The sequence below is a fragment of the Oncorhynchus nerka genome, linkage group LG3, assembly GCF_034236695.1.
Source record: "Oncorhynchus nerka isolate Pitt River linkage group LG3, Oner_Uvic_2.0, whole genome shotgun sequence".
In the NCBI taxonomy this organism is placed as follows: domain Eukaryota; kingdom Metazoa; phylum Chordata; class Actinopteri; order Salmoniformes; family Salmonidae; genus Oncorhynchus; species Oncorhynchus nerka.
This window is the reverse complement of record NC_088398.1, coordinates 86,873,248-86,886,546: the sequence shown is the minus strand read 5'-3', so window position 1 is coordinate 86,886,546 and position 13,299 is coordinate 86,873,248. Positions and strand designations below refer to the sequence as shown.

At 47.5% G+C, this 13,299-nt stretch overlaps 1 protein-coding gene across 1 annotated transcript in view; it reads right to left on the bottom strand.

Annotated features, from left to right (window-relative positions):
* Window positions 1–4,781: 4,781 nt before the first annotated feature.
* The window catches only part of LOC115127422 (insulin-like growth factor 2 mRNA-binding protein 2), a 133,749-nt gene continuing 125,231 nt past the window's right edge, over window positions 4,782–13,299 (bottom strand). Inside the window, 4 exon segments of the mRNA XM_065016395.1 lie at window positions 4,782–6,378; window positions 6,585–6,698; window positions 6,814–6,945; window positions 7,118–7,192. Of these exon segments, the coding sequence (XP_064872467.1) occupies window positions 6,292–6,378; window positions 6,585–6,698; window positions 6,814–6,945; window positions 7,118–7,192 (408 nt within the window). The 3' untranslated portion in view covers window positions 4,782–6,291.

Here is a 13,299-nt window from a genome sequence, read left to right as displayed (position 1 = left end):
AGCTTCCTGTTGAGTGGACAGCTTGATGAAAACCAGTCAATATTCAGGTCCCCATGAAAGTAGACCTCTCTGTTTACATCACATACACTCTCAAGCACATTATTTAGATACTGACTGTTAGCACTTGGTGGCCTGTAGCAACACCCTGAAAGAAAAGCCCCCCCCCATAAACATTACAGGGATATGACTGAATATATACAGCAACACCTCCCCCATAAACATTACAGGGATATGGCTCTGAATATATACAGCAACACCTCCCCTATAAACATTACAGGGATATGGCTCTGAATATATACAGCAACACCTCCCCTATAAACATTACAGGGATATGGTTCTGAATATATACAACAACACCTCCCCTATAAACATTACAGGGATATGGTTCTGAATATATACAGCAACACCTCCCCTATAAACATTACAGGGATATGGCTCTGAATATATACAGTAACACCTCCCCCATAAACATTACAGGGATATGGTTCTGAATATATACAGCAACACCTCCCCTATAAACATTACAGGGATATGGCTCTGAATATATACAGTAACACCTCCCCCATAAGCATTACAGGGATATGGCTCTGAATATATACAGCAACACCTCCCCTATAAACATTACAGGGATATGGCTCTGAATATATACAGTAACACCTCCCCTATAAACATTACAGGGATATGGCTCTGAATATATACAGCAACACCTCCCCTATAAACATTACAGGGATATGGCTCTGAATATATACAACACCTCCCCTATAAACATTACAGGGATATGGCTCTGAATATATACAGCAACACCTCCCCTATAAACATTACAGGGATATGGCTCTGAATATATACAACACCTCCCCTATAAACATTACAGGGATATGGCTCTGAATATATACAGCACCTCCCCTATAAACATTACAGGGATATGGCTCTGAATATATACAACACCTCCCCTATAAACATTACAGGGATATGGCTCTGAATATATACAGCAACACCTCCCCTATAAACATTACAGGGATATGGCTCTGAATATATACAACACCTCCCCTATAAACATTACAGGGATATGGCTCTGAATATATACAACACCTCCCCTATAAGCATTACAGGGATATGGCTCTGAATATATACAACACCTCCCCTATAAACATTACAGGGATATGGCTCTGAATATATACAGCAACCCCTCCCCCATAAGCATTACTGGGATATGACTGAATATATACAACACCTCCCCCATAAACATGCCTGTCTCTTCTGTAAATGTTATATCCTTGTATTGTTACTGCTGTATCATCAAATTAATGATCTAAGTGAGTCTCAAACGGCTAATATATGAATGTTATCAAGTTATTGACTTTATTTCTAAAGCTGCATATATTAATATGAGCTATTTTCAGCCCTTTCCTGGGTAGCTTATCAGGGATAGACATAATACTGAAAAGAGCGAACAAAGCAAGAGAAAGACATATACATTCAGCAGTCCATTAATCAGTTGGTGTGTTTGTGTGCTGCAGGGTTGAAGCTACGAGCCCATAGGCTCGGCTCTCTCATCCCTTCTGGGAGGGATGGAGGGTGGACAATGAGGCTGTCATAGTGGATGTACGCAATGTCCTCACGCACTCTGGCAGTTTCATGGCTGGGATCAGTTCTTTCCTCTTCTGGCGCACAGTTTCAGGATAGTCCTTGTTGAGGAATATATACGTTCCTCTCAAGTTCTTGACTCTTTCCAAAACAGCTACCTTGTCCTTGAACCTCAGGAACTTGACCACTATCGGTCTGGGCCTGTCACCTGCAATCTTCCTGTGGTCCATCTTCAATTTCTCAGATCCTTTCCCTCACTTTGCTCTCAGACTCCATCCAGGTCTCATGTTGAGATTCTGCAATTCCGTCCACAACCATGTTCTGCCTTGATTATCCCTCGAGATAACAATGATGTAAAACTCTGATTATCATGGATTCACATACAGAACTGATGTCCTCTCTCAATGACTTACAGATTGCTGTCATCTTGCCGTTCTCCTGTTTCAACTCATCGTGCTGACCCTGGGAGAACTGCAAACTGTTCTTCAGGTCTTGGACCTCTCTGGTCAGGTCATCCATTCTGACCCTGGGAGAACTGCAAACTGTTCTTCAGGTCTTGGACCTCTCTGGTCAGGTCATCCATTCTGACCCTGGGAGAACTGCAAACTGTTCTTCAGGTCTTGGACCTCTCTGGTCAGGTCATCCATTCTGACCCTGGGAGAACTGCAAACTGTTCTTCAGGTCTTGGACCTCTCTGGTCAGGTCATCCATTCTGACCCTGGGAGAACTGCACACTGTTCTTCATGTACTGGACCTCTCTGGTCAGGTCATCCATTCTGACCCTGGGAGAACTGCACACTGTTCTTCATGTCTGGACCTCTCTGGTCAGGTCATCCATTCTGACCCTGGGAGAACTGCACACTGTTCTTCAGGTCCTGGACCTCTCTGGTCAGGTCATCCATTCTTTTATTAGTAGAATCTACCAGTATTTGGACAAAACACTTGAAGCTATTTTCTTGTTGTAACAACTGCTTGTAGGTATTTTATTACGTAGGTTATGCTGTTACTTCTCTCAGTTCCAGACAGGGCAGGTCACAGGGAAGATTGAAAACAACAAACAGCAGGGATCGAGACAGCCACAAACCCGGGTCAATCAGCGGTCCCAGCCACAATGGCTAACCGCGTCGCGGACAACGTTCAAAAACACCCCGCTAACTTGATATGCAGCTAGGCTAGCAGCTAGGCTAGCAGCTAAGGCTAGCAGCTAAGGCTAGCAGCTAAGGCTAGCAGCTAGGCTAGCAGCTAGGCGAGCTGAGACGCCAAATAGCTCCTCAGACCCATCCTTGGTCGGCAGGATCACTGGAAAGAGACAAGCAGTCCCAGCAACTATTCCCTATATATAGTGCACTACTTTAGATAGGGGCCCTATGACACCCTATTCCCTATATATAGTGCACTACTTTAGATACCCTAGATACCCTACTATGACACCCTATTCCCTATATATAGTGCACTACTTTAGATAGGGGCCCTATGACACCCTATTCCCTATATATAGTGCACTACTTTAGATAGGGGCCCTATGACACCCTATTCCCTATATATAGTGCACTACTTTAGATAGGGGCCCTATGACACCCTATTCCCTATATATAGTGCACTATTTTAGACCGCAGACCTATGGCACCCTATTCCCTATATATAGTGCACTACTTTAGACCGTGGCCCTATGGGCCCTGTATATGGAATAAAAGGCTGCAAAAATCATTATAATGTAAAAAAACAAACAAAAAAACAGATGAGAGAGATGTGAAAATGAAGGAAGCGGAGATGCAGGAAGGAAAATCAGAAAGTCAAATCAGATATGAACAGTAAGAAATGGGCGGCGGAGGGGATGCCCTTAGCCCCTGGCGGAGGGGAGGATGCCCCTGGCGGAGGGGGGGGATGTCCCCTAGCGGAGGGGAGCCCCTGGCGGAGGGGAGGATGCTCTGGCGGAGGGATGCTCCCTGGCGGAGGGGATGCCCTTAGCCCCTAGCGGAGGGGATGTCCTTAGCCCCTGGCGGAGGGGAGGGGATGCCCTTAGCCCCTGGCGGAGGGGATGCCCTTAGCCCCTGGCGGAGGGGAGGGGATGTCCTTAGCCCCTGGCGGAGGGGATGTCCTTAGCCCCTGGCAGAGGGGATGCCCTTAGCCCCTGGCAGAGGGGATGCCCTGGCGGAGGGGAGGGGATGCCCCCTGGCGGAGGGGATGCCCTGGCGGAGGGGAGCCCCTGGCGGAGGGGATGGGAGGATGTCCTGGCGGAGGGGATGCCCCTGGCGGAGGGGAGGATGCCCTGGCGGAGGAGGGGATGCCCTGGCGGAGGGGAGGGGATGCCCTTAGCCCCTGGCGGAGGGGATGTCCTTAGCCCCTGGCAGAGGGGATGCCCTTAGCCCCTGGCAGAGGGGATGCCCTTAGCCCCTGGCGGAGGGGATGCCCTTAGCCCCTGGCGGAGGGGAGGGGATGTCCTGGCGGAGGAGGGGATGCTCCCTGGGGATGAGGGGAGGGATGCCCGGAGGTGATGCCCCTGGCGGAGGGGATGCCCTTAGCCCCTGGCGGAGGGGATGCCCTTAGCCCCTGGCGGAGGGGATGCCCTTAGCCCCTGGCGGAGGGGATGCCCTTAGCCCCTGGCGGAGGGGATGCCCTTAGCCCCTGGCGGAGGTGATGCCCTGGCGGAGGGGATGCCCCTGGCGGAGGTGATGCCCTTAGCCCCTGGCGGGGGGGAGGGGATGCCCTTAGCCCCTGGCGGAGGGGAGGGGATGCCTGGCGGAGGTGATGCCCCCTGGCGGAGGGATGTCCTTAGCCCCTGGGGAGGGATGCCCTTAGCCCCTGGCGGAGGGGAGGGGATGCCCTTAGCCCCTGGCGGAGGGGGGATGCCCTTAGCCCCTGGCGGAGGGGATGCCCCTGGCGGAGGGGATGGATGCCCTGGCGGAGGGGATGCCCTTAGCCCCTGGCGGAGGGGATGCCCTTAGCCCCTGGCGGAGGGGATGCCCTTAGCCCCTGGCGGAGGTGATGCCCTTAGCCCACCTCCAAAGATTCAGAACAATGTGTTTTCTTGCTTGAGGTGATGTTGCTGTTTACTACCGACCGTTGACACTACTGTTCACTACCGACCGTTGACACTACTGTTCACTACCGACCGTTGACACTGCTGTTCACTACCGACCGTTGACACTGCTGTTCACTACCGACACCTGTTCATTGACACTGCTGTTCACTCACTACCGACCGTTGACACTGCTGTTCACTACCGACCGTTGACACTACTGTTCACTACCGACCGTTGACACTGCTGTTCACTACCGACCGTTGACACTGCTGTTCACTACCGACCGTTGACACTGCTGTTCACTACCGACCGTTGACACTGCTGTTCACTACCGACCGTTCACACTGCTGTTCACTACCGACCGTTCACACTGCTGTTCACTACCGACTGTTCACACTGCTGTTCACACTGCTGTTCACTACCGACTGTTCACACTGCTGTTCACTACCGACCGTTCACACTGCTGTTCACTACCGACTGTTCACACTGCTGTTGACACTGCTGTTCACTACCGACTGTTCACACTGCTGTTCACACTGCTGTTCACTACCGACTGTTCACACTGCTGTTCACACTGCTGTTCACTACCGACCGTTGACACTGCTGTTCACACTGCTGTTCACTACCGATTGTTCACACTGCTGTTCACACTGCTGTTCACACTACTGTTCACACTGCTGTTCACACTACTGTTCACACTGCTGTTCACACTGCTGTTCACACTGCTGTTGACACTGCTGTTCACACTACTGGTCACACTACTGGTCACACTGCTGTTCACACTGCTGTTCACACTACTGTTCACACTGCTGTTCACACTACTGGTCACACTGCTGTTCACACTGCTGTTGACACTACTGGTCACACTGCTGTTCACACTGCTGTTCACTACCGACCGTTCACACTACTGGTCACACTGCTGAAAATGACACTTTTCTCCTTATTCCATATACGGGCCTATAGGGCCCCGGTCTAAAGTTCCCTGTTCTACTGAAATCCCATTTCAATCTAGGAAATATCCAGTTTTGTTAGATATTAAGCCACAACATGCGCTGTCATTCCATCTGCTGTGTAACCGAATACCAGGCCATAGTTTAGTATATACCATTGTATGTCTACGGGGCTCTGGTCAACAGTAGTGCACTATGTAGGGAATAGGGTGCCACTTGGAAGGCACAATGTGTTCTACTCTGTCTTAGTACTGTTAAAGATACTGACTTTTATTATTAATGTGAACCACAAGCGTCTCAGACAGTCCTTCTCCCTGAATCACAGCATCATACTCATCATTCTACTAAACTACAGAACTACCTTCGTAATGCCATCATGTCTGTTTTGATGTTGTCTGTCTGTTAGGCCTACTGTATGTTAGTTAGCCTACTTCCTTCCTACTTCATCTTGTTTTTTTATATATGTTTAGTATTTTGACATTTCCGTTTCCTCTCCCCGTCCTCTCTCTCCGCTCTGGGCTGGCAGTGCACATAATGCCCCAAGCCTTTGACTCTTATCACTTTTTCCCCCCGATCAATTCAGTTCTTTGGTTTTGTTCCCGGTTCTGCTGTTCTGCTTTGCCTTGTCCCATTGGCTGGTCTGGTCGTCCGTCCAGGTGGGAGGGCTACATTCATTGGCTTGAGCCCGCTGGAGAGAGAGAGAGAGGGAGGGAGCCGCACCGCTCTACCTGCTGGTCACTTAGAGTGGTGCATGCTGGGAGCTCCCTGCTGCTGGTGTTTCTGTCCCTGCTGGATGATCTCACGGATCTTCCTCTGAGCAGACTGGAAGAAACATACTGTATTTTAGGATTGAATCATGTCAAAGTGTTTTGACTTGAACATTACACTGGTCCTGTGTGACTCAGTTGGTAGAGCATGGCAGCCATAGATGCACAGACACCTGTAAGTTGCATTGGAAAAAAGGTGTCTGCTAAATGGCATATTATGATATATTATATATGACTAGAGCAGAAAATACATGATATCACCTGACTGGCGAAGAAATGCCCGCTGATCTTTACGAAGACCTCATCGTTCTCGTCTGGCGTTTGGTCTCGTGGCACGATGACCTCCGCACTGGTCAGGTTCTGCAGCTCATTGACCTAGAGAGGACACAGGAGATCATGACCCCTGACTGGAAAGACACTGAGCGCATTTCAAAGAGCACCCGGCATGGCGCTGTGACTCCCGACTGCATGTACAGTTGTTGTTACTCACGGTTTTGCCTCCCTTGCCGATGACGCGTCCAGCTGCATTCGAGGGAACTTTGATATGCGTCTCTAGCTTCACTTCGTCATTCGCTGTGAAGAAGTTCTCCTCTTTCAGCTTCCCAAATATCCTGCCCTGTGCCTGGAAGACACAACACAGGAGAAGACATATGGAAACTACAGGCTGGTGCAGGTGGGCAGATGTTAAGGGTCTACCAGGCTGCTGACCTGGAATGGAACGGAGTCTGACATGGCTACAGGCCAGTACTGCTGAATGCTGATGGCTGAAGATGTTGACATAGACGTGTGTTTACCTTAAACTGAGCTGCTGGAGGTCCGGTGATCATGACCATCCTCTCAGTGACGCCAGGGTTCTCTGCTGGGGCGATCTTGGGGACAGGGAGAGGTTAGAGGGTCACCACCTCAATCATGCCTCGAAGAAACTCTGAGTCATGCAGTGTTACGGCCCAAGTCGACCACATTGCAATATTCACAGCCAGACCTGAGCCAAAGCTGTTGAGAGAACATGCCTTCCTCTTTAGGATGCCTGGTCCGTTACGGTTAGAGAGGATCTTTAGGATGCCTGGTCTGTTACGGTTAGAGAGGATCTTTAGGATGCCTGGTCTGTTACGGTTAGAGAGGATCTTTAGGATGCCTGGTCTGTTACGGTTAGAGAGGATCTTTAGGATGCCTGGTCTGTTACGGTTAGAGAGGATCTTTAGGATGCCTGGTCTGTTACGGTTAGAGAGGATCTTTAGGATGCCTGGTCTGTTACGGTTAGAGAGGATCTTTAGGATGCCTGGTCCGTTACGGTTAGAGAGGATCTTTAGGATGCCTGGTCTGTTACTGTTAGAGAGGATCTTTAGGATGCCTGGTCTGTTAGTCAGCTGTCAACAGAGACCGTTTGTAGAGATACAGGAGTCTTAAGATCCTCAGCAGGAGTCCAGAAAGCCCCTGTGACTCAACCAACCTTGACCACAGAACAGTGACTCAACCAACCCTGACCACAGAACAGTGACTCAACCAACCCTGACCACAGAACAGTGACACAACCAACCCTGACCACAGAACAGTGACTCAACCAACCCTGACCACAGAGCAGTGACTCAACCAACCCTGACCACAGAACAGTGACTCAACCAACCCTGACCACAGAACAGTGAGATTCAAGAGTTGGATGATCCAGGGATGCTTTCAAGGCCCTTTGCTTTCCTTAGTCGCAGTAACATTTTATAATGTCAATAACTCCTAACTCCAACCCCAACCCCTAACCCTAACCACAACCCCTAACCCTAACCCTTTCCTTAGTCGCAGTAACATTTTATAATGTCAATAACCCCTAACTCCAACCCCTAGCTCTAACCTAACCCTAACCCCTAACCTAACCCCAACCCCTAACCCCTAACCCTTTCCTTAGTCGCAGTAACATTTTATAATGTCAATAACCCCTAACCCCAACCCTTAACCCCAACCCTAACCCTAACCCTAACCCTAACCCTTTCCTTAGTCGCAGTAACATTTTATAATGTCAATAACCCCTAACCCCAACCCCTAACCCTAACCACAACCCCTAACCCCAACCCCTAACCCTAACCCTTTCCTTAGTCGCAGTAACATGTTCTAATGTAAATAGACCCTAACCCTAACCCTAACCCTTAACCCTAACCCTTTCCTTAGTCGCAGTAACATTTTCTAATGTAAATAGACCCTAACCCTAACCCCTAACCCCAACCCCTAACCCTAACCCCTAACCCTTTCCTTAGTCGCAGTAACATTTTCTAATGTAAATAGACCCTAACCCCTAACCCCAACCCCTAACCCCTGACCCCTAACCCATAACCCTAACCCTTTCCTTAGTCGCAGTAACATTTTCTAATGTAAATAGACCCTACCCCTAACCCCTAACCCTTAACCCTAACCCATAACCCTAACCCTTTCCTTAGTCGCAGTAACATTTTCTAATGTAAATAGACCCTACCCCTAACCCCTAATTCCTAACCCTTTCCTTAGTCTAATGTAAATAGACCCTACCCCTAACCCTTAACCCTAACCCCAACCCTTTCCTTAGTCGCAGTAACATTTTCTAATGTAAATAGACCCTACTCCTAACCCCTAACCCTTAACCCCAACCCTTTCCTTAGTCGCAGTAACATTTTCTAATGTAAATAGACCCTAACCCTAACCCCTAACCCTTTCCTTAGTCTAATGTAAATAGACCCTAACCCTAACCCCTAACCCCAACCCCTAACCCTTTCCTTAGTCTAATGTAAATAGACCCTAACCCTAACCCTAACCCCAACCCTTTCCTTAGTCGCAGTAACATTTTCTAATGTAAATAGACCCTAACCCTTAACCCCTAACCCTTAACCCTAACCCTTTCCTTAGTCTAATGTAAATAGACCCTAACCCTAACCCCAACCCTTTCCTTAGTCGCAGTAACATTTTCTAATGTAAATAGACCCTACCCCTAACCCTAACCCATAACCCTAACCCTTTCCTTAGTCGCAGTAACATTTTCTAATGTAAATAGACCCTAACCCTTAACCCTAACCCCTAACCCTTTCCTTAGTCGCAGTAACATTTTCTAATGTAAATAGACCCTAACCCTAACCCCTAACCCTTAACCCCTAACCCTTTCCTTAGTCTAATGTAAATAGACCCTAACCCTTAACCCCTAACCCTATCCCCAACCCTTTCCTTAGTCGCAGTAACATTTTCTAATGTAAATAGACCCTACCCCTAACCCCTAACCCTAACCCATAACCCTAACCCTTTCCTTAGTCGCAGTAACATTTTCTAATGTAAATAGACCCTACCCCTAACCCTTAACCCTAACCCCTAACCCTTTCCTTAGTCGCAGTAACATTTTCTAATGTAAATAGACCCTACCCCTAACCCCTAATTCCTAACCCTAACCCCTAACCCTTTCCTTAGTCGCAGTAACATTTTCTAATGTAAATAGACCCTAACCCCAACCCCTAACCCCTGACCCCTAACCCATAACCCTAACCCTTTCCTTAGTCGCAGTAACATTTTCTAATGTAAATAGACCCTAACCCTAACCCCTAACCCTTTCCTTAGTCTAATGTAAATAGACCCTAACCCTAACCCTAACCCCTAACCCTTTCCTTAGTCTAATGTAAATAGACCCTAACCCTAACCCCTAACCCTTAACCCTAACCCTTTCCTTAGTCTAATGTAAATAGACCCTAACCCTAACCCTAACCCCTAATCTTTCCTTCTTAGGTAAATAGACCTTTAACCCCTTAACCCTAACCCCAACCCTTTCTAGTGTAAATAGATTAACCCTAACCCTTAACCCTAACCCTTTCCTTAGTCTAAGTAACATTTTCTAATGTAAATAGACCCTAACCTTTAACCCCTAACCCTAACCCCAACCCTTTCCTTAGTCGCAGTAACATTTTCTAATGTAAATAGACCCTAACCCTAACCCCTAACCCTAACCCTAACCCTTTCCTTAGTCTAATGTAAATAGACCCTAACCCTAACCCTAACCCCTAACCCTTTCCTTAGTCTAATGTAAATAGACCCTAACCTTTAACCCCTAACCCTAACCCCAACCCTTTCCTTAGTCGCAGTAACATTTTCTAATGTAAATAGACCCTAACCCTTAACCCTAACCCCTAACCCCCTAACTCCCTAACCCTAACCTTAACCCCTAACCCTTAACCCTTTTAGTCTAATGTAAATAGACCCCTAACCCTAACCCCAACCCTAACCCCCTAACCCCCTTAACCAGTAACCCTTTCTTTAGTCTAATGTAAATAGACCCTAACCCTAACCCCTAACCCTTAACCTAACCCCCTAACCCTTTCCTTAGACCCTAATGTAACCCCTAGACCCTAACCCCTAACCCCTAACCCCAACCCCTAACCCTTTCCTTAGTCTAATGTAAATAGACCCCTAACCCCAACCCCTTTAACCCCTAACTTAACCCTTAACCCTAACCCTTTAGTCTAATGTAAATAGACCCTAACCCTAACCCCTAACCCCAACCCCTAACCCTTTCTTTAGTCTAATGTAAATAGACCCTAACCCTTAACCCCTAACCCCAACCCCTAACCCTTTCCTTTAGTCTAATGTAAATAGACCCTAACCCTTAACCCCTAACCCCTAACCCTAACCCTAACCCCAACCCCTAACCCTTTAACCCTTAAACCCTAAATGTAAATAGACCCTAACCCTAACCCCAACCCCTAACCCTTTCTTTAGTCTAATGTAAACCCTAACCCTTAACCCTTAACCCCAACCCCTAACCCTTTCTTTAGTCTAATGTAAAATAACCCTAACCCCTTAACCCCTAACCCTTTCTTTAGTCTAATGTAAATAGACCCTAACCCTTAACCCTAACCCCAACCCCTAACCCTTTTTAGTCTAATTTTCTAATGTAAATAGACCCTAACCCTAACCCCTAACCCTTAACCCTAACCCCTAACCCCTAACCCCTAACCCTTAACCCTTAACCCCTAACCCTAACCCCTAACCCTTTCCTTAGTCTAATGTAAATAGACCCTAACCCCTAACCCCAACCCCTAACCCTTTCTTTAGTCTAACCCTAACCCTAACCCTTAACCCCTAACCCCAACCCCTAACCCTTTCTTTAGTCTAATGTAAATAGACCCTAACCCTTAACCCCTAACCCCTAACCCCTAACCCTTTAACCCTTTAGTCTAATGTAAATAGACCCTAACCCTTAACCCCTAACCCCAACCCCTAACCCTTTCTTTAGTCTAATGTAAATAGACCCTAACCCTTAACCCCTAACCCCAACCCCTAACCCTTTCTTTAGTCTAATGTAAATAGACCCTAACCCTAACCCCAACCCCTAACCCTTTCTTTAGTCTAATGTAGACCCTAACCCTTAACCCCTAACCCCAACCCCTAACCCTTTCTTTAGTCTAATGTAAATAGACCCTAACCCCTAACCCCAACCCCTAACCCTTTCTTTAGTCTAATGTAAATAGTTTAACCCTTAACCCCTAACCCCAACCCCTAACCCTTTCTTTAGTCTAATGTAAATAGACCCTAACCCCTAACCCCAACCCCTAACCCTTTCTTTAGTCTAATGTAAATAGACCCTAACCCTTAACCCCTAACCCCAACCCCTAACCCTTTCCTTAGTCTAATGTAAATAGACCCTAACCCCTAACCCCAACCCCTAACCCTTTCTTTAGTCTAATGTAAATAGACCCTAACCCTTAACCCCTAACCCCAACCCCTAACCCTTTCTTTAGTCTAATGTAAATAGACCCTAACCCTTAACCCCTAACCCCAACCCCTAACCCCAACCCCTAACCCCAACCCTTTAACCCTTAACCCCTAACCCCTAACCCCAACCCCTAACCCTTTCCTTAGTCTAATGTAAATAACCCTAACCCCTAACCCTTTCCTTAGTCTAATGTAAATAGACCCTAACCCCTAACCCTTAACCCTAACCCCAACCCTTTCCTTAGTCTAATGTAAATAGACCCTAACCCTAACCCTAACCCTTAACCCCTAGGCCCCCTAACCCTTAACCCTAACCCCAACCCCTAACCCTAACCCTGGAGGCTTTCCTTAGTCTAATGTAAATAGACCCTAACCCTAACCCTTAACCCTTAACCCCTAACCCTTTCTTTAGTCTAATGTAAATAGACCCTAACCCTTAACCCCTAACCCCTAACCCTTAACCCCTAACCCTTTCTTTAGTCTAATGTAAATAGACCCTAACCCTAACCCTTAACCCTAACCCTTTCCTTAGTCTAATGTAAATAGACCCTAACCCCTAACCCTTTCCTTAGTCTAATGTAAATAGACCCTAACCCCAACCCTAACCCTAACCCCTAACCCCTAACCCTTAACCCCTAACCCTTTCTTTAGTCTAATGTAAATAGACCCTAACCCTTAATAACCCCTAACCCTAACCCTTAACCCTTAACCCCTTAACCCCTAACCCTTAACCCTAACCCCCCCCTAACCCCAACCCCTAACCCCTAACCCTTTCCTTAGTCTAATGTAAATAGACCCTAACCCTTAACCCTTAACCCCTTAGTCTAATGTAAATAGACCCTAACCCCTAACCCTAACCTTTAACCCTTAACCCCTAACCCTTAACCCTTTCCTTAGTCTAATGTAAATAGACCCTAACCCCTAACCCTTTCCTTAGTCTAATGTAAATAGACCCTAACCCCAACCCTTAACCCCTAACCCCTAACCCCTAACCCCTAACCCTTAACCCTAACCCTTTCTTTAGTCTAATGTAAATAGACCCTAACCCTAACCCTTAACCCTAACCTTTAACCCCTAACCCTTTCGTTTTTAGTCTAATGTAGCTAGACCCTAACCCTAACCCCTAACCCCTAACCCCTAACCCTAACCCCTAACCTTAATTTTAAATAACCCTAACCCTAACCCCTAATTAACCCCTAACCCTAACCCCTAACCCCTAACCCTAACCCTAACCCCTAACCCTAACCCCTAACCCTAACCCCTAACT